At 38.5% G+C, this 24,875-nt stretch overlaps 1 protein-coding gene across 1 annotated transcript in view; it reads left to right on the forward strand.

The window, feature by feature from the left end:
- The first annotated feature begins 2,226 nt into the window (after positions 1–2,226).
- Positions 2,227–24,875, forward strand: part of GOLGA5 (golgin A5) — a 33,045-nt gene continuing 10,396 nt past the window's right edge. The window contains 12 exon segments of the mRNA XM_043980587.1: positions 2,227–2,254; positions 2,419–2,486; positions 2,489–2,735; positions 2,738–2,761; positions 2,764–2,814; positions 2,817–2,981; positions 8,161–8,388; positions 9,948–10,167; positions 10,588–10,711; positions 13,143–13,346; positions 15,132–15,302; positions 22,887–23,015. Coding sequence (XP_043836522.1) covers positions 2,227–2,254; positions 2,419–2,486; positions 2,489–2,735; positions 2,738–2,761; positions 2,764–2,814; positions 2,817–2,981; positions 8,161–8,388; positions 9,948–10,167; positions 10,588–10,711; positions 13,143–13,346; positions 15,132–15,302; positions 22,887–23,015 — 1,659 coding nt within the window.

Below are 24,875 nucleotides of genomic sequence, written 5' to 3' on the forward strand. Positions count from 1 at the left end.
GCAGGGATTGTTTAATTTTGTCTTTGTACCCCCCAGCACTTGGTACAGCGCCTGGCACATAGTAGGCTAGATAAAAGTTTGTTGATTGATTGGCTTCTACTCTTCCAGAAGCAGAGCCAAAACTTGGGTCCCTGAAATTGCATTTGGGGAGGTTCAGCTTCCAGCTTCCAGCAGCTTACAAAACGAAGTCCCGCAGGCCTCCTCTCTACTTCAGAGAACAGGAGATAATTGGGTAGAGTTAAAGAAGATAAACTCAGTTGGTGGGAGTTACATAGAGGAGGCGGAGCTGTAGGATTCTTCCTAACAGGGTCCATGACCTGTCACTCACCCCGTAGGACCATTTGGCCCCTCCCCAAGTGGGTGTGACCTGGCGTTTTTGCTACCGTCACCACCAGCAGCAGCACCTGCAAGCTGTGGGCGGGAAAGGGGTCGTGGTAGGCTGCACACGTCACGTGCACGTCTAGTCCCGCCCCTCCATCGGTTGGTCCAGCCAGAGAAAGGAGGGCGTTGCCTTAAGCTAGGACCCCGCTGCTCTAGTCGCCTTCGCCGCTCGGTGATTAGAACCGTGGCTCCGGCAGTGCAGCGGGCACTCTGTTTTGAGGTCCTCACGCCGCCCTTCCACGTCTCCCGGAAGAGACAGCGGGGATAAGGGGGCTGGCTGGTATCGGGGAGTTGCGTGAGTGTCCCCCCACCTCCCTCCTTCCTCCAACTCCGGAGGAAGGAGAAGGAAGAGGAGGAGGAGGAGGGGAAAAAAATAAGGAGAAAAGGAGGAGGAAGGCAGGCATCCATCCCTTCGCTCTGGGGCCGGGGATTGACGCATTCAGGTGAGGCGGAGGCGCGGCCTGAGGCCTCTGCCCGGGTCGGCGGTTAACGGCTGAGGACGGACCCCCTTCTTTCCTTAGCCAGGAGCAAAAGTGGGGCCCGTCCACCCTGCTCTTCCTTTCCTTCGCCAAACCATCCTTACTTCCACCCCCCACCACTGGTCTTCTCGCCCTCTTTAAAAGGTCGGGGCGGGGGGAGGTGGTGTCAACCTTTTTGTGAGTCGTGGACCTGTTTGGCAATCTGGTGATGCCTATGAACCCCCTTCTCATAATAATATTCTAAAATGTATAAAGTTAAATACATAGGATTACAAAAGATGCCACTTATATTGAAATCAAGAGGCAATGTTTTTAGTCTTCCAAGTTGACCCTCCCGCCCCCCCCCTTCTATTCACGACCCCTTGGTCCATGAACCTCAGGTTAAAAAATCCCGCATTAGGGCCTCCCTCTAATCTATAACGAGTGTCCTCAGGGTCATGAACTTAAAAATTTGGCTTTTGGTTATGGCCTCGGTTAGGCACGGGGGCTCCCGGCCAACTGCCCGACCTTTTTTTTTTTTCCCCCATCTCTGAAGCCCCTGCTTGAGAAATCATCTCGATTAGTTTTTGTATTTTGTAAGAGCTACACTCTGAAAGAAATGGAGCAAGCTTGAGAACCTCTTCTCGGTTGTCGCTTTTTATAGGGCACATGCCCAAAGTGCTGTTGTATTAATTAGGCTTGTAGTGTTTAATGAGCAATCAGCTTTAGGACAAAGGCTTTGAGTCAGGAGCATAATTATTTAATTTTACTCCGCTAGGCAAGGAGATAAGAGAGAGTCGCTAGGGCTGGATTTAAGGTAGTTCGGGTTTACTCCTGTTTCCGTTCATAAATGTATGATCTAGCATCAACTTCATTCTTAATTGGTTTAATTATAAAATTAGGGTTTTACTAAAAAACATCATTGTCAAACTTAAATAAGTCACAAATATGAATTTCCCTGTCTCCAATTTAAATGTAACTATGATATAATTCTGCACTTTAACACGAAGGTAATGATAATAATGGATATTTATATAGCTCTAAAGTTTGTAGAGTGCTTTTACAACAACACTGTAAGGTAGTTACTATAGGTATTGTATCCCACTTTTTACAGATGAAGGAATTGAAGTTGACAGAGGTTAAATGTCTTGCCTTTGGTCACACAGTTGTTGAAAGTGGTATTCTAACTTTTGTACTAACTCTAGTGCTGTTTCTGCATTGTTGTAATTGCATTATTCTTAGTCTGTTTTAGGAGACTTTATGTTTCCTTTACTTCATTATTTATCAGAATCCTTAAAACAAACTCTAAAAAGACTGAATTGCACAGGGGTCAGGATTCACAGTTTCTTCTTTGTACCTTTTATATCATGTACCACAGTGCTTTGGCATGGTGGACACTCAATATTTGCTGAATCGTCAGTATTATTAAAAATTAACTGAGGATTTTATTATCAATTACTGCCTGAAATAACTATCTACTAAGGTTTGCTGCCTTTTTGTATGTGTATATTTTTTGTTGTAGCGACAGTATTGGTAAAATCATTGTTACGTTACTAATTTGGCATTTTCAATTCTATAGGAGTCTACAATTTCCATCATGTCTTGTTTGCGGATCTTGCTGGTAAAGCTGAGGACCTTCTGAACAGGAGGTTGACCAAGGGGGGCTGCAACAGCTCTTAGTAAAAAGAAAACTCAGTAACATCATATATAACACAGACCCTGAATATTCTGAACTACACCAACAAAATACAGACTTGACATATCAGACTGTATCTAAAGCTAATTACATTTCTTCTGCAGCAGATCACATTAGACATCAGAAGGCTACCATTTTAGCAGGGACTGCAAATGTGAAAGTGGGATCTAGGACATCAGTGGAGTCTTCCCACCTGAGTGAAATACATCTGCTCCTAGGCCTTCTTCCCATTTGTTAGAAGAAAAAAGTCTGAACCTGATGATGAACAGCTATTTGATTTCTCAATAGTTCAGAGAAGGAACCTAATGGAAGGGTTGAAACTAAAAAAGAAAGGGGCAAGGCAGCTATTCAAAGTCATTCTCGGACATCAAGCATTAGTTCTGTGTCTACCGGTACACCCAGCATCAAAACTACTGAAGAAAACTCCACCAGGAGTCAAGGCCATGGTAGCTAATTAGTCCTATCTGTCATTTTGAATTACAGTGTTGAAAGCAATAGTTTAAATTGGATATGAAGCCATGGCATAAAGAAGTTCGTGATATTTTTGACCCACCTTCCTCTAGTCTATTCCTAGTCCAAGGGATACCTGGCCAGAGATAATTGCCCAGAGTCGAACAGCAGCGTGTGCTTATAGTAACACCAATGAACACCGATATTCTTTTAGAGTTTTCACAGCAAAGGGCCTTGAAATGTTACGTGTAAGGTAATCATTTATTCAGCCAGAATCTTAGAACTTAACTCATAAATTGATCTACCAAAATATTAGGACACCAAAATAAGGACATTTTATGAGATTTAAGAATGCTGTTGTCTGGAATTTTAAGATTGTATTAAGAATGCTTTGTCAACATCTTATTTTTGTTTTTGTTACCCAATAAAAGCAAAAAGATATATGAAAACTCTGATCCAAGTCAGATGGAAGGATTTGAAGGTAGTTAAACAAAAGCTTTGATTTCTCAATCTGTGAGACTAGTACCTCTGTTTGCATTGCTCCATCAGCAAAACTGAAGACTATGGAGGGGCTAGCGAATGGAAGCAGCTGTTTGTACATTTCAGTAGTGAAAAGTGTAGTTTGAGTTTTCAGTGATTCCTCCTGGCAGTTGATGATGCCCATCACAGCCATTTTTATAAAGTTAGTAGAGGTTGGGTTTTTTCCCTTAAATTTTACCACCTTTGTTCTCATCATTGAGCACAGTCTGATCCATCTGTGACATATTTCAATGGTCCATAATTTGGACCTTTGACCAGTGGAGATAATACCCCTATGACTTCTTGACCTGACAGTCTATTGCTCTGACCAAAAAAAATTAATCACTTGTAGCCAATTTAGAGATGAACATCTCTAAACTTTAACTGGCCTAGTCTTGGATAATATACAGTCTGCCTCTATTCCTGTATTCAAACTTTCCCAGTTTTTGGTAGTACTCACCAGAGCTTCCATGCCACTGGCATTGCCTTTGAGATCCAGAGTCATCACCTTGCTACAATGAGGTATCCAATTAAGACTTTAATTAATATTTGACCTATATGATTTAATAGAGAAGGGATTTTAAGAGCAGTACTCTGAAAATTACTTTAGTGATGTAAGTTTTAAGAAGTTTTAATCTTGAACACACAGTAGTATGTATGATCATATTTGTAGATGCAGTTACTAAATTCTGCCATATAAGCTTTATTTTGTTCTTGGTATTTAGTTGTACATGGAGTTCAGAGCAGTTTAATTCAAATTTATTTCTTCAAAGAGGAACAAAAGACCCATCATAAGGAAAGTAATCCACAGTGTGCAAGATACTTGTGATAAGCCATATTATTCAGGTAAAATGTGGATTGTGTGGTAGCCAACTTCTTTTGATTTGGGTGCTGAGCACTGTACTTCTACTAGGATGGAAATTTAAAAATGGAAGACATGGTCCCATCCTCAGTAATAGTATAAAACATCTATGTAGCATGTCTAAAGTTGCAATTTGAAGTGAGCAGGTTTTCTCAGTGTAGATTTAACATATTCAGATATCAACAAATAATAATTGTGGACAACTCACTGGTATTCAACATAAACACTTTGTATAGTTTAAGAATTTATTCATGGAAGTTTATTGCAGTGCTTATATACTATATATATACATATATATATATATGATGTATGGTTTTCAGTTTTTCCTTTGAAATAACAGTAATGGAAACTTTAGCATCTTATAGGTTTGTATAAATAGCTCTATGGAAATGGTAATGAAAGTTTTTCTTTATCTCATTTTTATCAGCATTTCTTTTCTAAGTTATATCTTATTATAAACATTTCTATAAGGCATCACCATTGTTTTCTCCTGACAAAATTTCTGTTTGGTATTGCTCTAAAGGTAGATCTCAATTGAGACTGATTATTTTTATTTGAGTAAGAGTTTGGCTGCAACAGAAGTTTTTGACCTAAGATTCAGTCTTGAAATTTGGGGAAGTTTTTATATGACTAAGGAGTTGAAAGGATATCTGATTTGGGGTTTTTAATCTGTTTACCTAATTGTGAGACAGGGGAATAGGGTTGGCCTTAGAGTTTGAAATCCCTGGATTAGTTTCCTGATTCAGAGATATACTAACCAAGCAAAGTGGCCCTTGTCAAGCCAGTTAATTTGGAAATGCCTCAGGCAACTCTTAAGAGTATAAATTGTAGAGCAATTGCTAATGTGCATTGGTAAAGGGGGTTTTCTCACTGGGCAAGCCCCCAGGTAAAATCACAGGTCAGGTTATAAAAAATGTTGATGAGAATTTTTACTGTGATTTTCTGCCCAAATATCTCTGTTATGGCATGGTGTTAGCCATTCATCAAGACTAGAAAAACCTTTTCTAGAGTGTGTGGGTGATAAAACAAAAATGTATGTCCTTATTTGAAGTGTTTACATAAAGTAATTGAGAAAAATTTTAAATACTGTGTTTTTTATGATAAATACCATAGCACAGTGCCAGGTTTCTAATGTTAAGCCTTTGGCATTTGTCTGTATTATATCTGAAAGTTTTTTTCAGCTCCTGTAATTTTTTTTTTTAAGTGAGGCATTGGGGTTAAGTGACTTGCCCAGGGTCACCAGATATGTAAGTGTTAAGTGTCTGAGGCCGGATTTGAACTCAGGTACTACTGACTCCAGGGCCAGTGCTCTATCCGTTGCGCCAGTCTAGGCTGCCCCGCTCCTGTAATCTTTTAAAGCTTTATACTTAAGTATATTTTAAAAGGTTATAATCGGGGGCATCTAGGTGGTGTAGTGGATAAAGCACCGGCCCTGGATTCAGGAGGAGCCTGAGTTCAAATCCTGCCTCAGACACTTGACACTTACTAGCTGTGTGAACCCTGGACTAGTCACTTAACCCTCACTGTCCCATGGGGAAAAAAGGCTATAAGGGAAGTGAAGTGAACAAGATCTTATATAATGATTTCTAGGTGCTGGATACTGTGCTAAGTGCTTTTACAAATACCTGATCTTCACAACAACCTTGGGAGGTAGGTGCTACTATAAGGCCTGTTTTACATTTGAAGAAACGAGACAGGTTAAGTGATTTGCCAAGGTTCACACAATAAGATTCTGAGGGTTGTTTGAACTCAGTACTTCTTGACTACTGGCCCAAATTTCTATTCACGGGCTACCAGCTATCTACTTAATATTCCTCACGTGACTGTCACATAAATCATATTTAATGACTGACACTTTGAAAAACTCAATTGCAGTTTGCTCTTACTTGAAGATACTGATTTAGACTGTCCATCTTAGTGTTTTAATCAGTTTAAAGGCCATTAAAAATATTCCTTTGTCCCAAAAGCATGGTTTCTTTTTTTAATATGATAAATATGAAACTATTTTACATTAAATTAAATGCATTGTAGTATAATTGAAACATTACTATGAACAGAAGAACTAACTTCTAGACCTGGATCTGCCTCAGTTTTTTTTAATCTGTAAAAATGAGATTAGGCTAGATATGGCCCATGAACTAAAAGCTATAATAATATAATAAGTAGCTCACATATAGCAGTTTAATATAGAATAACACTTTTTGCAAAGTGCTTTACATATATTCTTGTTTCGTCTTAACCCTATGTAGTAGGTCCCTTCTATCTTCTCCTTTTAACAGTTGAGGAGACTGAAGCTGAGAGGTTAAGTGACTTGGTCCATAGGTTATTAAAGTGTCTGAGGTAGGATTTAATTTTGGGTTTTCCTTTCTGTTAAGTTCAGTGCTGTAGGGGCAGCTAAGTGGCGCAGTGGATAGAGTACCAGCCCCGGATTTCAGGAGGACCTGAGTTCAAATCTGGCTCAGACACTTACACTTACTAGCAGTGTGACCCTGGGCAAGTCACTTAACCCTAATTGCCTCACCTAAAAAAAAAAATAAGTTCAGTACTGGGTCCATTGGCAGATTTAACATTGTCTTTGAACAAATGAAAATCAAATTTTCTGAGTCAGTCTTACTTTTCATTCTTTCTAAGTAAAGTTATCTTATTTTTCAAGGACTTAGTTTGATTGTCTGAATAGGTTTTTACTGACCCCATTTCAAACGTGAACTTTCTGTTAGGATGTGTGTTTTATTTAAGTTGGTGGTATAGGGGAGAGGAAGGACTTCCTTTTCTTGGACTTCATGCCATTTTTTTTTTTTGTGAGTGCATTGGGGTTAAGTGACTTGCTCAGGGTCACACAGCTAATAAGTGTCAAGTGTTTGAGGCCGGATTTGATCTCAGGTCCTCCTGAATCCGGGGCTGGTGCTCTATCCACTGCACCTTCATGGCTGTTTTTAAGTCATAGTAATTTCAAGTTCTTAGACTATTTCCATAATAAAAGTGTCTCAGATATTATGGTATGTCATAGATTACAAAGCTCTTTCTTTATGTATATGGTAGTTATTTGATTCTCATCCTGTGGTAGTTTCTTCTGTTCAGTAGATTGTAAGACCATAGATGTTAAAATTGAAAGAGACCTTAGCAAGCATCTGATAGAACCTGCCTATTTTGTGGTTGAGGGAACTGAGCCCTGGAGACATTAAGTGATTTGTCCAAGAAAACAAGTAGAGAAGAAGGAAAACTGAGATTCAAACCAAAGTCAGAAAACAAAAGCACCAAGTGAGTGATTTCCCAAAGGTTATATAGCCTGCAGTTGGTAGAGCTAGGAATCAAAACTGATCTGACTCCAAGGCTAATGATCTTCCATGCTTAATGATAAGCCCTAAGATTTCCTGCTTCTTTGACTTCCAAATTCATGATCTTTTTTCTGTTCCCTATCAGCATGTATTCAGTGTAATCTGGTCCTTAAACCATTGAAAGCTCCCTAAATCCCGTCTGTGGAAGTAAAAGTATCCTTCAAAGTGAAATTTTTTTGAGAAATTTCAAGATTTCTTTTCATAATACCTGTAACAGGGGCAGCTAAATGGCGAAGTGGATAGAGTACCGGCCCTGGAGTCAGGAAGACCTGAGTTCAAATCCAGCCTCAGACACTTAACGGCTGTGTGACCCTGGGCAAGTCACTTAACCCCAATTGCCTCACCAAAATAAATAAATAAATAAATAATGCTTGTAATAGTGTGAAAGACATCTCATGACAACATGTAGTTTTTAATGCATATGCTGAAGTAATAAGTACTTTTCCCCCCTTTTCACAGAAACCTCTGACAGTTCAGATTCTGGAGTAGGAGCTCAAGTGGATGCTGCAAAGGAAACTACATCCCTGAGTGCTAGATCTAGTGATGAAAGCCTTTCTGCTAATAATGATGGCAGGTCACAGGAATTGTCAAATCTTCGATTGGAGAATCAACTACTAAGGAATGAAGTGCAATCTTTAAATCAAGAAATGGCGTCATTAATTCAGAGATCCAAGGAAACACAAGAAGGTAGAGAATTTCATGGTTAAAAAAAATAAGTTGTGCACTCTAAATCAGAAAATTACTTTGGTTTCTGTCTACAATTACATATATCAAAAATGATTCTACAGCTAAAATTTAAACATTATTTGTAAAATGGAGCATGTTTCCCTGTGAGAGTGGATGAGACTGGTCGGAAAAAAATTTTAATTTCTCCTTATAACTACTGCACTCTGGCTTATCTGGCAATGTCCAAATACAGAATAATTGAATTTTAAAGCTAGTTCATTTAAAAATCTTAGAGTAAGTGTACTATAATGCAAAAAATGTGATTAAATATAAAACAGAAGATCAGCCATGCCACACCAGTATCTCAAGATTAATATTATTGCTCAAAAATGTGGGTACTTTCTCCTTGGCCTAGCTGCAATGCCTCACTGCCACCTTGTCCTATGTAATTTTGTGCATGTCTTTCCATAAATTCTCTGTAGAGAATCAGTTCAATTTCTTATAGGCCTTTATTAGAGGTCTTTTAAGATTTCTGGGGTACCTGTGCATATTCAGGCTGCTGCTCTGTTATCGCTTGCTCCCAACACAATACCTGCCACCCTGTGTGACTGAACAGTGAGCCTTATCACTCCTTGTGAGTGTGATGATTAAAAATATGAGAAACATAGTTTCTGGATAATCAATTTTATTAATATGGCTAGCAGGATATAATAAAAGAAGGTCTATGGCATCTCTCAGACCAAAGACCCCCTCCTTGAGGTTGGTTCTCAGTCCATCACACAGCAATCAAATCTAATTAGTTGACATGATTGGAGGTGGGTTATATTAAAATGAAGTCCAGGGATGACATCAGAGAAAAGAGTCTAAGACCCCCCACTCAAGCTGATCAGAGCAAAATAGTTTCCCTCTAGATGTGGTTTAATCTTGTTAATAAGCCTTGGGCTATCTAGACAAAAGGATATATTTCCATCCAAGATTCCTTATAACCTTGGGTTGGGTTGGGTTGGGTTGGGTTGGGTTGAGTTGACATCATTTTGGCTTTGATTGGTAAAGCTAAGAAAATGGTTCTGAAGAATAAAAATTAGGGCAACTAATTTAAAAATCTTAACAAACTGATTTTGGTTAAATGAACAGTAGAGAAATTCAGATTCCTTTTCTCTACATAATGTATTTTATTTTATTTATTTATTATTATTATTTTTTTTAGTGAGGCAATTGGGGTTAAGTGACTTGCCCTGGGTCACACAGCTAGTAAGTGTTAAGTGTTTGAGGCCAGATTTGAACTCAGGTATTCCTGACTCCCGGGCTGGTGCTCTATTCACTGCGCCACCTAGCTGCCCCTACATAATGTATTTTAGAAGAAAAGTTATACTGGAAGAGAATTGCTGGTTAACATGACAAGGTCTGGGCTAGGATCCAGGATTACCTCTGAGCCTCAATTTCCCCATTTATAAAAGGGGGATAAATTTTACTACTTGCCTCACAGTTCTCAGATTGCTGGAAATGACAGGTTATTCAAATGACAATGAGTATGCACTATTAGAATGTGATTTATCAGGTTGAAATTTTTTCTTTCATAGAATTAAGCAAGGCAAGAGCAAGGGTGGAGAAATGGAATGTAGACCATTCTAAGAATGATCAGGTAGTTCGAGAACTTCGAGCTCAAGTTGATGATCTGACTGAAGCAATAGGTGCAAAGGATTCGCAGCTGGCTGTGCTGAAAGTGAGATTGCAGGAAGCTGATCAACTGCTGAATACTCGAACTGAAGCCTTGGAAGCACTACAGAGCGAAAAATCACGGTAGCTTTTCATTTGCTCTAGATGAGAGATCAAAGGATGATGTAAACATGTGCCAGAAAGCTTCCATTTTAGTTATAACTTATGAATGTCCCAGAGAAGGAAATTTTTTCCTAAATGTTGAAAATACATATTTACTACAATAAGCAGGTTTTGAACCTGGAAGTGTTTGGTTATGTCAGTGTTAGCTCCCAACAGAAGGAAGATACTTCAACATAAAATCTAGTCAAAATCTAGTCTGTCTTTTTGTCATGGGTCGAAGTGCAAGGAGACACTTTTAAAATTGGTTTACTTAACCACTTTTAATTCAGTATTTTGGTATTTTAAATGAAAATATTTAATATTTTATTTATGTAACGTAATAGGCTTTGCACACAAATACTTAGTAAGTGTTTGAATGAATAAAAAGATACTTTCTTTTAGATTACTGCAAGATCACAGTGAAGGAAACAGTATGCAAAATAAAGCTTTGCAAACTCTACAAGAAAGACTACATGATGCTGAGTCTGCCTTGAAGCGGGAGCAGGATAGTTACAAGCAGATGCAGGTTAGAATGGCAAACTCTATAATGGGAATTCTTTTTCCAATATCATTTTATTCTGTCTATATGTATATCTTTTTTTTTTTCAGGGCAGTAAGGGTTAAGTGGCTTGCCCAGGGTCACACAGCTAATAAGTGTTAAGTGTCTGAGGCCATATTTGAACTCAGGTCCTCCTGAATCCAGGGCTGTTGCTTTATCCACTGTGCCACCTAGCTGCCCCCTATATCTTTTCTAAAAGAACTATGCAGCATTTCAAGAAATACATGGTTTCTTTAGGCGGATAAACCAGAGAAACATTTTTTAGTATGACAAATCTTGTTACAGTTATCTTGTTAAATTTTGTTAAAGTTATTATAAAGTAAGTGACATATACATGTATGATGTATATATAATATAGAAATAGTGAACGTTCACAGTTTCATAAACATTCGCTGCTAATTCTGTTAATTTTTAAATTTGTTATTGTTGGTAACTTTAGAATTATAAAATTTAGCTTGATTCTGAAGTTATTAGAATTCATGTTTTCAGAGAATTCTTCTGATTTTTTTCAGATTTGATAAATTGTGTATTTCTTGGACTGTTGTTTTTATATATATGTATGTGTGTATGTATGATATATATCTATATATATATTTTTTTTTGGTGAGGCAATTGGGGTTAAGTGACTTGCCCAGGGTCACACAGCTAGTAAGTGTCAAATGTCTAGGCCGGATTTGAACTCAGGTCCTCCTGAATCAGGCCGGTGCTCTATCCTCAGTGCCACCTAGCTGCCTTGGACTGTTGTTTTTAAATTGAATCTTTTTCAATTATGAAAAAATCTCTTCCTCCCACCTACCTCTCCTGCTTGAAAAAGAATGAAAGACAAAACAAAACTCTCGTAATAAATATACATAGTCAAGCAAAATAAATCTCATTGGCCATATCCAAAAACTGGTTTTTTTTGCTTTTTCAAAAAATTATGTCTTAATCTGTTTTCTGAGTTTCTCTCGGTCCTTTCAGTAGGTGGGTAGTGAGTCCTTGGGAATTGTGGTTGGTCGTTGTATTGTTCCAAGTTCTTAAGTCTTTCAAAGTCATTTGTCTTTACAATGTTATTGTATAATACCCTGATTCTGCTCACTTCATTCTGCATCAGTTCATACAAGTTTTCCCAGGTTTCTCTGAAACTGTCCCTTTCTTGATTTTTTTATAGCTTAATATTACAGCATATTAATATTCCATAATTTGTTCAACTATCCCTGGACTAACTGATAGGTATCTCCTTAGTTTGTAGTTCTTTGTCACCACAAAAAGGGCTACTATAAATATTTTTGTATGTATGTGTACTTTTCCTTTTTGTTTTATCTTTTGGGAAGTAGTAGTAGTGGTACTGCTGTGGTACTGCTGGGTTAAAGGGCATGCACAGTTTAATAACTTTTGGGATATAGTGACTAGTTCACATTTTATAGCTCCACCAACAGTGTCTGTTTTACCACAGTGTCTCCAGCACTTGATATCTTCCATTTTTTCCAGTTTTGCTCATTGGTGTCAAATAGAAATAGATCTCTGCAACTACACATTGCCTTAGAAGGCCACAAATTAATATATCTTAGAAATGAGACCCTTTTTGAGAGAAATTTGTAAAGAATTTTCCCCATTTATCTGCTTCTCTTCTAATGTTAACTGCATTGGTAATTGATAGACTTATAAAACATTCCTTTTCCCGTTTAATCAAATGCTTAGCTTTGGTATCAGGTTTAGAATTTCTAAATTTGCTTCTGCCTTTCTATGAATTTAATGTTACCTCTTGGTTTCACATGCTTTGACAAAGCAATTTTTCTCAAGTTTTATGTACCAAAATCTTATTTGCTCTTGTGTGTGTAGTGAGTGATTTTGCATTCATAATTGCCAATTTTTTTTTAAAGTGATAAATGTGTTAGCATCCTGCTAGGCAATTTTAAAGTGTGATTATTATTATTATTTTTGGGGGGGGTGAGGCAGTTGGGGTTAAGTGACTTGCCCAAGGTCACACAGTAAGTGTTAAGTGTCTGAGGCCAGATTTGAACTCAGGTACTCCTGAATCCAGGGCTGGTGCTTTATCCACTGCGCCACCTAGCTTCCCCTAAAGTGTGATTTTTTTAAAGTGTTCCTTATACATAAAGATTATTTCAAAATATCTTACTAAATAGGATTAAATTTTTTAAAGTCATCCATAATATAAGAAAAAGACTTTTCCCTTCATAAATATAACATTATTCTTATGTTCAGCATTGTGGAATACTATAAACTATATATTCTCCAATCCATAATTGGTCTTTTAAGGAGCAACTGTTTCCCTATTTTTATGCTTTGTCTGTTGTACTAAGTACTGAACTAGAAAATGTATATAGATTATTAAATATGTGGCTGCAAAATCAAAGCCAAAATGATAGAATAATGATTGTTTGAACATTTCTTTCAGAGTGAGTTCTCTACTCGCCTCAGTAAAGCAGAAATGGAGCATCAGAATTTGGCAGAAGCAGTCACCACAGCAGAAAGAAAATATGTGGAAGAAAAAAGGAGAGCTGATGAATTGCAGCAGCAGGTCAAAATATCCAAGACCAATGTTGAATCCCTTAAACAAGAACTGACTGATTACAAACAAAAAGCTTCTCGCATACTCCAAGTGAGCATAGGATTTATATTTTTGCTGTCAACATATTTTAGAAAATTAACTCGGTTCATTTGTGTAATATTACTTACTGAGGCAGTGGTGGATTTTGTTTTGAAGTTTACTAGAAGTGTTAGAATTGGAGTCTAGAAGCCTTTGGTTCAAATCCTGCCTTTATACCAACTATGTAATCCCTTAGTTACCTATCTTCTTTTAGCCTCAGTTTCCTCTTCTGTAAAACAGGGTTAATATCTGTAGTGATCACTTCACAGGTTTTTTTATGAGAATGAAGTAAGATAATATAGAGCAAACATTTTTGCCATCTTTAAAGTATTACATAAATACTAGTTATTACTATATCATATTAAAAAATAATGTGGGTACTCAAGTGGGTATAGTAATATATTTTTGCCCTGAGGAAAAGTGGGAGGGGAAGGAGATGGGGGCAGAGATAGAGGGGAAGGGAAGTTTGGGGGAGGGAGCTGTAAAAAGCAAAACACCTTCAAGGAAGGTGAAGATGTTCTGCATAACAGAACATGTATGACATACATTGAATTGCTTGATTTCATAGGGAGAGTTGAGGAGAGAGTGAGGAAGAAAAATTTAGCAAACAGAATTAGCTCAAAGACCTTAACCTCATCAAAGTGGGCTCAAGGATGGAATAATACACACCCCCAATTGGGAGGAATAATCTATTTAACCCTACAGGAAAGTAGGAGGGGAAGAAATGAAGGGAGGGTAGAGCGGGGGAGGGGGCAGTCAGTAGCAAAACACTTTTGAAAAGGAATAGGGCAAAATAAGATAGAAAATAAGAGTAAATATCACGAGAAGGGAATAGAATGGAGGGAAATAGTTATAATGCTTGCCATACAATGTCAAAACCTATGGTACCAACTTTGCTGGGCTATTGTGAAGAAAATTCTTTGTCAGGTTTAAGGTACTGTATAAAAGCTGTGATGTACTGGATGCTATCAGAAAAACCTGGAAAGGCCAGGCCCACATGAAGTGAAGCAGAGAGAAATGTACTGTATGCAAAATAACAGCATTAGTGTAAGATGATCTGCTGGGGAGCACATGGTTATTTTCAGCAAGGCAATGATCTAATATAACTCTGAAGAACCTATGAAAATTGCAATCCATCTACAGAGAAAGAACTGATGGTATCTGAAAATAGACTGAAACACTTTTTTTTTGACAATTCCTTAATCTGAAGTTTTGTTTTATCGTTTTTTCCCTCTCACAACCTAGCTATGTAGAGATGTTTTCCATGACTACTCATATATAATTTATATTGAATTGCTTGAGTTCTTGGGGTTGGGGGTGGGATGGGAGGGAGGAAGAGAAGTTGGATAACAAAGTTTTAAAAAAATTGTTGTCAAAATTTGCTTTTACATGTAATTTGGAAAATAAAATTCTAAAAATAATAATGTGTGCTTTATACATAGTTTATATTTATGTGGTCTTCTAGAGCTTTGCTGTGTAGCATGATTCATTTTATTGTGAAAATTAATAAAAATCATCTTAGGAATTTATTACTAGAAGTACCAGAACAATAAGAAGCCTCCATTTTTCTTCAGTTTATATGTTTCCTCGGCAGTTATGAGTCCTTGGCATGACTCCAATGATTGTGCTATCTCAAGTTTCCACTATTTTTATTGCTATAAATTATAAACTTTCCTTGATAAAGAACTTTGGATATGATTCATATGCAATATAAAAATCTTTCATTTTTATCACTTTGATTTTGTTAATAATAAATCTTTTTTGCACATTTAATCATTATCTCTTTTCCTTTTTTAGTCTAAAGAAAAATTGATTAGTAGCTTGAAAGAAGGCTCTGGTTTTGAAGGACTGGATAGTCATACTGCAAGTACTATGGAATTAGAAGACCTTCGGCATGAGAAAGAGATGCAAAGAGAAGAAATACAAAAATTGATGGGCCAGTTACAGCAGCTTCGAACTGAGTTACAGGTAAACTGTATAGCCACCTGCTCCTGTGATTAAACTAGTATAATGTTTGTGAATAATGACATACAGGCCTGGTAAAAAGACATTTGTAACTAATCTCTAACATTCATGGTCACATAGGGGGGTTTCTGTGCAGAATTAATCCAGTGTAGCACATTTTGTGTTCACTAGCTGATTAGATTAATAAAGCAAACAACAAAATTTTGTGCTTTAAAAATACAGATATTTTTAGTTAGCACTTTTTGGGTGGAGGGGGGAAGTGACTGTAAAACTGGAAATCTTTATGCCATTTGAGGTAGTCTTCAGAATGATTTTAGGGTATGAGATGATCATGTTTTTTCATTTGCATAGAACTGCTCTTCTTAATAAAATCTGATTTTTTACTAAGTCCTTTAGATGTTGACATGTCGGCAGAAGCTCAAAAAAAATTTTTTTAAAGAAATTACATTTGGAATTACTATTCTAGTCTGAAATTTGTGGCTGTTCTAAAAAGAGCAGAGCACAATAGGTTTTTTGTTTTTTTGGTTTTTTTTGGTTTTTTAGTGAGGCAATTGGGGTTAAGTGACTTGCCTAGGGTCACACAGCTAGTAAGTGTTAAGTGTCTGAGGCCGGATTTGAACTCAGGTACTCCTGACTCCAGGGCCGGTGCTCTATCCACTGTGCCATCTAGCTGCCCCCGTCACAATAGTTTTTTGGGGGGTTTTTGTGTTTTTTTTTTTTTTAATTTGGTAGGGCAATGAGGGTTAAGTGACTTGCCCAGGGGTCACACAGCTAGTGTCAAGTGTCTGAGGCTGGATTTGAACTCAGGTCCTCCTGAATCAGGGCCGGTACTCTATCTATTGCGCCACCTAGCTGCCCCCTGTAGCTTATTTTTTAAGTATTTGTACATGTATTGGGAACTTAAGTCTACCTTCAGCGTTGTTTTGATAGAACATTTGCTGCTTGAGAGCTACTCTGCAGAAAAAACAGGAATAAAAAGATTGATCCATGCTCTCACTGGATCTTATGGTCTAGTAGAGGAGATGAAATGTTTGGAACAACTCTTTTTATTATTTTTTTATTTTTTACTTTTATTTTCCAAATTACATGTAAAAGCAAATTTTGACATCAATTTTTTTTTTTAATTTTGTGTTCCATCTTCTCTTCCTCCCTCCCCTCCCACTCCCACCCCAAGAACTCAGACAATTCAACATAAATTATACATGAGTTATCATGACAAACAATTCTACCTTATCTAGGTTGTGAGTGGAAACAGATAAAAACAAAACTTCCAATTAAGGAATTGTCAAAAAAAAAATTGTCTCCATCTGTTTTCAGATACCATCAGTTCTTTCTCTGTAGATGTACTACAATTTTCCTAGGTTCTTCAGTGTTATATTGGATCATTGCCTTGCTGAAAATAACCATGTCCTTCCCAGCAGATTGTCTTACACTAAAGCTGTTATTTTGTATACAGTACATTTCTCTCTGCTTCAGTTCATGTGCATCTTTCCAGGTTTTTCTGATAGCATCCTGTTCATCACAATTTCTATATAGTACCTTGAACTTGACATAGAATTTTAATTCTTCACAATAGCCCAGCAGAGTAGGTACCATACATATTGACATTGTAGTCAATCAACATAAATATTTCCCTCCATCCCATTCCCTTCCAATGATATTTATACCATTTGTCCTAATCCTCCTTATAAGTGTTTTGCTCCTGAGTGCCCCCCTCCCCCGCCCTTCCCTCCCTTCATTCACCCTTCCCTCCCTTCATTCACCCTTCCCTCCCTTCATTCACCCTTCCCTCCCTTCATTCACCCTTCCCTCCCTTCATTCACCCTTCACCCTTTATCTTCTTCCCTTCCTGCTTTCCTGAAGGGTTAAATGGATTACTCTTCCCTATTGGATGTGTGTGTTATTCCCTACTTGAGCCTGCTCTGATGAGGTTATGGTCTTTGAGCTAATTCTGTTTTCTAAATTTTTTTCCTCCCTCCCTCCTTAACTCTCCCTATGGAATCAAGCAATTTAAGTGGTGTTATGCAGAACATCTTCACCTTCCTCTAAAGTGTTTTGCTTTTTACAGCTCCCTCCCCAAAACTTCCCCTTTCTCCTTCCCCTCTTCTCCCCCATGCCCCCCTCCTTCTCCACCCACTTTCCCTCAGGGCAAAAATATATTACTATACCCACTTGAGTATGTATGCTATTCACTCTTTGAGCTAATTCTGATAATAGTGAAGTTCATTCACTCCCCCTCTTCCTCTCCCCTCCATAGGCTTTTTTCTTGTTTCCTTCCTATGAGCTACTTCTCCCCATTCCTCCTCTCCCCTCCCCCCTCCTCCAGTCTATTCCTCCTGTGCCTCTCCCTTATTTTAAAGATGTCATCATGGGTTAGCTAGGTGGCATAGTGGGCAAAGCACCAGCCCTGGACCCAGGAGGCCCAGAGTCCAAATATGGCCTCAGACACCAGACAACCCATCTTGTTTGCTCCATAAAGAACAAGGATATACAAAAAATAAATGCTTTACAAAATACCATCCCTTCTTTCATTTCAGACCTGTGTCCTCTGTGTATTCCTTGCTGAAAAAGGTCTTATGAGTTGGAAGTATTATTTTCTCATGTATGACTGGACACAGTTTAATCTTTTAATGTCCCTCGTGATTTCTTTTTTCTGTTTACCTTTTTATTATTCTCCAAGGTCTTGTATTTGAAAGTCAGATTTTCTATTTGGTTCAGGTCATTTTCACAAATGCTTGAAAGTCGTCTTTATCATTGAAATTCCATTTTTTTCCCCTGAAAAATTATGCAAAGTTTTGCTGGGTACGTGATTTTTGGCTGTAGTCCCAGTTCCTTTGCCCTCTGGAATATCATATTCCATGCCCTCCAGTCCTTTAATGTAGAAACTGCTAGATCTTGCTTTATCCTTATTGCAACTCCACAGTATTTGAATTCCTTTTTTTCTAGCTGCTTGCATTATTTTCTCCTTGACCCATGGGGGTTCTGGAATTTGACTATAATATTCCTGGAGATTTTCCTTTTGGGATCTCTTTCAGGAGGTGCTAGGTGGATTCTTTCAGTTTCTATTTTAGCTTCTGCTTCTAGAATATCAGGGCAATTTTCCCTCACAGTCTCTTGGAGGATGGTGTCTAAGCTCTTGTTTTGGTCATGGTTTTCAGGTAGTCCAATGATTTTCAAATTACCCCTCCTGGCTTTATTTTCCAGGTCAGCTGTTTTTTTCCAAGGAGATATTTCATATTGCCCTCTATTTTTTTCATTCAATTGGATTGCTTTACTGTGTCTTGGTTTCTCTTAAGGTCACTGGCTTCCATTTGTTCAATCCTAATTCTTAGGCAATTATTTTTCATCAGACAGTTATTTAATCTCCTTTTTCATTTGGTTTTTCAAGGTTGTTGACTTTTTTCTCTGACTCTGCTACATCGCTCTCATTTCCTCTTTCCATTCTTTCCTCTCTCTCTCTCTCTCTCTCTGTCTTCCTTTTTTTCTCTCCTATTTTTTCTTCAAAGTCCCTTTTGAGAGCTTCTACGGCCTGAGACCAAGTTCATATTTTTCTTGGAAGTTTTGGATGTAGGGGCCCTGTGGTTGATTTCCTAATCTGAGACTGCACCTTGATTTTCCTTGTTGCTGAAATAGCTTTCTATAGTTTTGAACTTTCTTTGCTCATCTTTTAATTGATTTTAAACTCTCCACTGGGGCGGTGGGCGGTGGGGGGTGGGGGGTGGGGGGTGGCTGCTTCTTGGCTACACTCCTGTTCCCAGCTTCAAAGGGTCCCAGGTGTTTCGGTTTGAGGGAGGGTCAGTTTTTCTCTTGCCTGGCCTGTTCTCAGGTCCGGAGATAACCTCAGGCCTACTTACTAAACAACCAACCAACCAGCAAAGCTTTCTGTGGTGTGGTTCCTAGCTTCTGACGAGCCTGTGCACCTCCCCCACCTGAACCTACTGCCACTCAGGATTTCTTCCTGGTTCCCTGTTGGGGTGGAACAGCTGGATTCTTCCCTGTCCCCTGCTGGTATCCCTTCAGTTTCTGTCCGCCCTGTCCAGCCGATCAGCCTTCTTACCCGACCATAAGCTCAGCTCCAGAAGACGCCAGCGCTATAGCCAATTCAGAGGCTCCGGGGTAAATTCCTCTGGCATGTCTGGTGTGTCTGTCAGCTTGATCGTGGAGTTAGACTTTACTTGTGGTCCAATACGGCCCCCTGAAATCTATCTATAGCTGGAGAATAATTTTAGCCCATATTTTTGTGTGTTTTTCTGCTCCAGGGGTTCTTTTATTGCTGTTTTGGGGGTTATTTTATCAGGAGCTCTGTGCTTTTAATGTCCTTCCTCTGCCATCTTGGCTCCGCCCCTCTAGGAACAACTCTTAAGGTTTAATATGAAAGTGGAATAAAGGCTATAAAATCCAGAGGAAGAAGTCACCACCAAGGAAGGTTGCAAAAGGCTTCTTGGATGAATTAACATTTGAACTGTGGCTTGAAAGGATAGGAGTTTGGACAGGGTTAGCTGGAAAAAGAATGATTACGTATGTGGAGATACTAGTATGAGGAGAGGCATCAAAGCAAGAAATGTACATGCAGAGAAAGGTCAGGAGTGTGGTATGTATAAAGGGGAGTGGTGCTATTAAGAGGCAGAGAAGGATATTGTGCAAATAGCACTGGATTTGAAATCAAAGGACCCAAGTTCAAATGTTGCCTCTGGTACTGTGTAACTCACCCTCTTGGATCCTATTCCCTCTCTTGTAAAATGATGTGGATAAGTAGCTCAGATTCTGAGATTGTGTGAAATAAGAGTTGAGTTAAAATTGGAGCCAAACTGTGGACATCCTTGAATGCCAGGTACCTGTACTTTTATTAGTAGGTTATGGGGGATTCGCTAAAGGTTTTTTTAAGAGTGACATAATTTGGTTCAGCAGTTGTAAATGCTTATTGTAGTAAGCACTTACATGGTGTGAGATTTAAAATTGGATATTAGATCATAAATCTCCCCTACTTAACCTTTCCCTTAATTTATCTCCCAGACTAGTAAATGGAAGAAGCTTTTGGTTTTCTCGATAGACCTTTTATTGTTATGGTAGTCACAAGGTGATGTTGATTAGAAGGATAGGAAAGTAGAAACACAATACAAATCGTCTTAAGTCTAAGCTTAGTCTATATTCCTTATAAAAACTCACCAAAACCGAAGGCCACCTTTGGAGAGAGAGAGACCATCTGTGCAGCGCAGTCAGGAGACCAGCCGAGCAGGAAAAAGCTCCACTTCCGTTCTCTCCTTGCCTTTTCAGCTCGCACCCCGGAAGTCAAGTGCTCAGCAGGCAGTCTGACGTGCGCAGCAGGCGCACTGGCATGCATAGCTCATGCCATTGGTCTCCTCCCCAAAAGGGTGGTCCTTAAAGAAAACTGGCGTCTTTCAGTTATCCTAACCGACTGTTAAAAAACTTTCATATTTTTTTACCACAATGGCAAAGTACTAGATTAGGCATGAAATGTTCAGTTTAAAAAATGTTTTTGTCCTCAAGGAACATTAATACTACCTGATAAAAGCTAAGCTCTGGCAGCATTGTGGAATAAAAATTAGGAAAGAAACAGACTGGAGTCAAAAAGAGGGGGAAGATGCAAGATAATGGAAAAACAGCAAAGAGGCCCCAAACTAGGGTCTTGGTTATGAAACAAAGAGAAGGGGACAGATGTAAAAGATTTCCATGACTTCCTTGGTGTAGGAACTCCAAGTGAGGAAATGTATTCTCCCAGTGAGAGCCTCTTCTCTGCACCTTAGAATCTTTTTGTTTTGTGGGGCAATGAGAGTTAAGTGACTTGCCCAGGGTCACACAGCTAGTAAGTGTCAAGTGTCTGAGGGCGGATTTGAACTCAGGTACTCCTGAATCCAGGGCCGGTGCTGTATCCACTTCACCACCTAGCCGGCCCCTGCACCTTAGAATCTTAGAGTTGCCTGAAGCACTGAGAAATTAAGTGACTTTCTAGGTTCAGACCACCAGTGTCAGAGACAGAGATGTTCTTGGTCTTCTTGTTTCAAAGGCTATCTTATCTACTGCACCACCCTACCTCTTATGAAGACAGCATTTTGTCAATTTAAGGCATCATATACATGGGAACTGTTGTTGCTAGAGAATTTAGTAATCAACCTTTCTGTACTTCTCACTTTTGTATTATCTACCCACTCTTTTTCTATATATTTTAAAATCAGTTTATGTATTTGCTTGCAGTGGAGGGTGGTTTGGTTGTGGTGTTTTACCTGACACCTTTACCAAGTGCTTTCTAAATATCTTCACCTTATGCCTATTACCCTCAAGGAGGCAGTATGGTAGAGTGAAAATAGCACAGGACTTAGAAGGCCCTGAGTTTGAATGTCTTTTCCATCTGTTGGGATAAATATTTTTTAATTGAAATTTAATTATTGTGACTAGGCAAATACACATTCATTCCTAATATATAAAATGGAAATCATATGTACCTGATAGCCTCACAGCTTTACCGTGAATATCAAATTAATCCACGAAGATTTATCAGGCATCTACTTCAGCCACTGTGCTGGGCATCAGGAATCCAGAGACAAAAGCAAAACATGTCTTGCCTAAAATGTGGAGTTTACATTCTATTAAGGGGGAGATATACATGTATAAATGTACAAAATAAACACAAGGTACTTTAGTCGGATTGGGTTTGCATTAGCAGCGGGAAGGATCAGACAGGGCATCATTGACCTGAGCTTTGAAAGAAACATGTTTTTGGAGGTGGAAGTGAGGAGGCATTCCACCATGGGGCACAACTTGTGTAGAGCTACAGAGAAGGGACAGTGGAGTGTTACGTACAAGGGGACAGCATGAAGGCCAGTTTGGCTATATTGTGGAATCAGAGTAATGCCCAATAAGTCTGGGAAAGTAGATTGGAGTAGTCCGTGGAAGGGTTAAGTGCCAAATGAATATATTTGTATTTGGTTCTAGAGGTTCTACTTCAATGATCTCTGATTCCTTTAGTGTAGGTGCTCCCTCCACTTATCCAGATAAAACTTTAGTCAATGATATTTGAGGATTTCTGTCATCATAAAAAATTAGGACCCTGCAGCCAACTTGGTGATGTTTCCACATTTAGCTAGGTGGTCTTCAGACAATAGATGTATAGGTTAGTGTTAGGTTGGTGCTTGGAGGCTTCCTGCTAGCATTTGTGCTGTTTTGGAAGACACTCCAAGAACCTCGGACACAAAGGTTGGTGTACAAGGTAAGATAGAAAGTATTCTTAGTCTGACGAGAAGTCTTTCACCCAAATTGTGTCAAAAAAGCATGCACTCATTCTAAATCACACTCAGGTTTTATAAAAGCCCCCTGGGGTCAGGGATGTATGACATATTCTGACTAATTTGGTAAATATAAACTATTGTTATTAATTTAATACAGGGCAGCTAGGTGGCGCAGTGGATAGAGCACCAGCCCTGGAGTCAGGAGTACCTGAGTTCAAATCTGGCCTCAGACACTTATCACTTACTAGCTGTGTGACCCTGGGCAAGTCACTTAACCCCAATTGCCTCACTTAAAAAAAAAAAGAATAAAAAAAATTTAATACAGTGACTTTTTTTTTTTTAGGACATGGAAAGTCAGCAGGTAAGTGAAGCTGAATCTTCAAGGGAACAGCTGCAAGACCTCCAAGAGCAAATGGCTGAACAGAGAGCAGCTAGACAGGAAGTAGAAGCTGAGCTAGAACGCCAGAAGCAGGTGAGCATTGTCTTGTCAAGATTGTAGAAGGAAATCTGCCATCTAGTGGGTATGGGATACCATCACATGAAGCCCTTTATTAAAGGCGTGTTTATTTCAGGCTCTAAGACAACATTGATTTTTAAAGTATTGGTCATGACTGAATCTGTAGGTGTAGGAGGCTATCAAACATTACATTTCATTGGTCTGGTTGTTTGATGTGGAAAGAGTACTGGATTTGAAGTTAGAGGACCTGGGTTCCAATCCTGACTGCTTGCTATCTTTGTGACCTTGGGCAAATTGCTTAGCTTTAGTTTTCTCATCTGTAAAGTGAAGGGGGTTGGATCTCTTGTGGTTTTTTAGCTAGAAATCTATGATCCTATGAAATAGGGTTGGAGAGAAAGAAAGATACTGGGGTCAGGTTGTGGCTGGCTGTGAAATATCATGTATCTTAATAGAGGTGGTGTCTGAGGCCCCTTTCAACTCTCACTCTGTAATCCTGAATCTGTCACTATTTTAGCCTACTTCTGCTTTTGTTTGAAGAGCAAAATATTTTGGTTAGAACATTAAAATGCCTTTTAGAATCAAGAATGTTCTAAGAGAAGCATATCAGGAGACAGAGAAAACTCACACTTATTGAAACTGGGTAGATAAAAATAGTTTCAGTATTGATTTTTGCATTCTTTACTCAATCTCCTCATCTGCAAATTATAGACCTGTGTGTAATTTAAGATTCTAAATGTGGACTCTAATCTGTTCCCCCAGTTTTGGGGGAAACTGACTAAAATCACTGATAAAATGAGTTTAGGTTTTTAAGGGTTTATTGGAAAATAGAAAGAAAAAGATTGAGAACAGAATTCCAACAGCCTGGCATTCCTATCTTTCCTCAAATTTCCTGTGAAGTCCTCTGCCGCCACCACCACCATCAAGTCAGGAACCCAAAAGCCCAAGCGCTCTCTGCGCAGGCTCTCTTTCCTCCTTCCTGTCTCCTCCAAGAAAATAGGAGGCTCCTCAAGTTGATTGGCTGGTAGCCTTGATAGACAGCACCCATGAGCAAATGTCATTTCCTGACGCCAAGGAAAAGCCACAATGCCTCTGAGGCATTTTCCTCATGGCGGAGCTTTCCCACAGCAAGTCTCCAGTAGGTGGCATCATTCCAATCATTACACCTACATGGTCTATTTGGTAGAATGTAAAGTACTTTATTATCATTAAGTAGTTTATTAATATAATTTTTTTTAAATTTTGTTTTGTTTTGTTTTTTGAGCAGGGCAATGAGGGTTTAGTGACTTGCCCAGGGTCACATAGCTAGTAAGTGTCAAGTGTCTGAGGCTGGATTTGAATTCAGGTCCTCAGTGCTTTATCCACTGTGCCACCTAGCCACCCCAGTACTTTATTAATGTAAACTGATAGAGGCTTAGGGATCAAAAGCCTCTGTTAACTTGAAGCTTTGCTTTATGTAGAACATTATTGTAAATGTGAAACCAGTGAGAGCAATACACTGAATTTTGGCTAAGTTATTGGCGGTATTTCTGTTTTTAATTTGTCATATACATTCCACATATGAAATATACATTATTTATAACATAGCCATGCTAATTTATAGTTATGAAAAGCTATTTATATCATGTCTACACAAAGCTAAAGAGGATCCCCTTATAAAATGCAGAGTATAATTTTCCTTTGATACGATCATTTTATTTGTAGAGAAATTTAATTGTTGGAATTGATCAAAGCCAAAAAATACCAGATCTTAGCATTTTATTAATCTGCAATGTTGTTAAGGATAACTACTAAGTAGAGTCATGAAGGAACAGAAAAATGGTTTAATAATTTTTTTAGGGAAAAAAGACATTATTTTTTGGATAGAATTATTCAGCA

Source organism: Dromiciops gliroides, chromosome 2 (genome assembly GCF_019393635.1).
Source record: "Dromiciops gliroides isolate mDroGli1 chromosome 2, mDroGli1.pri, whole genome shotgun sequence".
In the NCBI taxonomy this organism is placed as follows: Eukaryota; Metazoa; Chordata; class Mammalia; order Microbiotheria; family Microbiotheriidae; genus Dromiciops; species Dromiciops gliroides.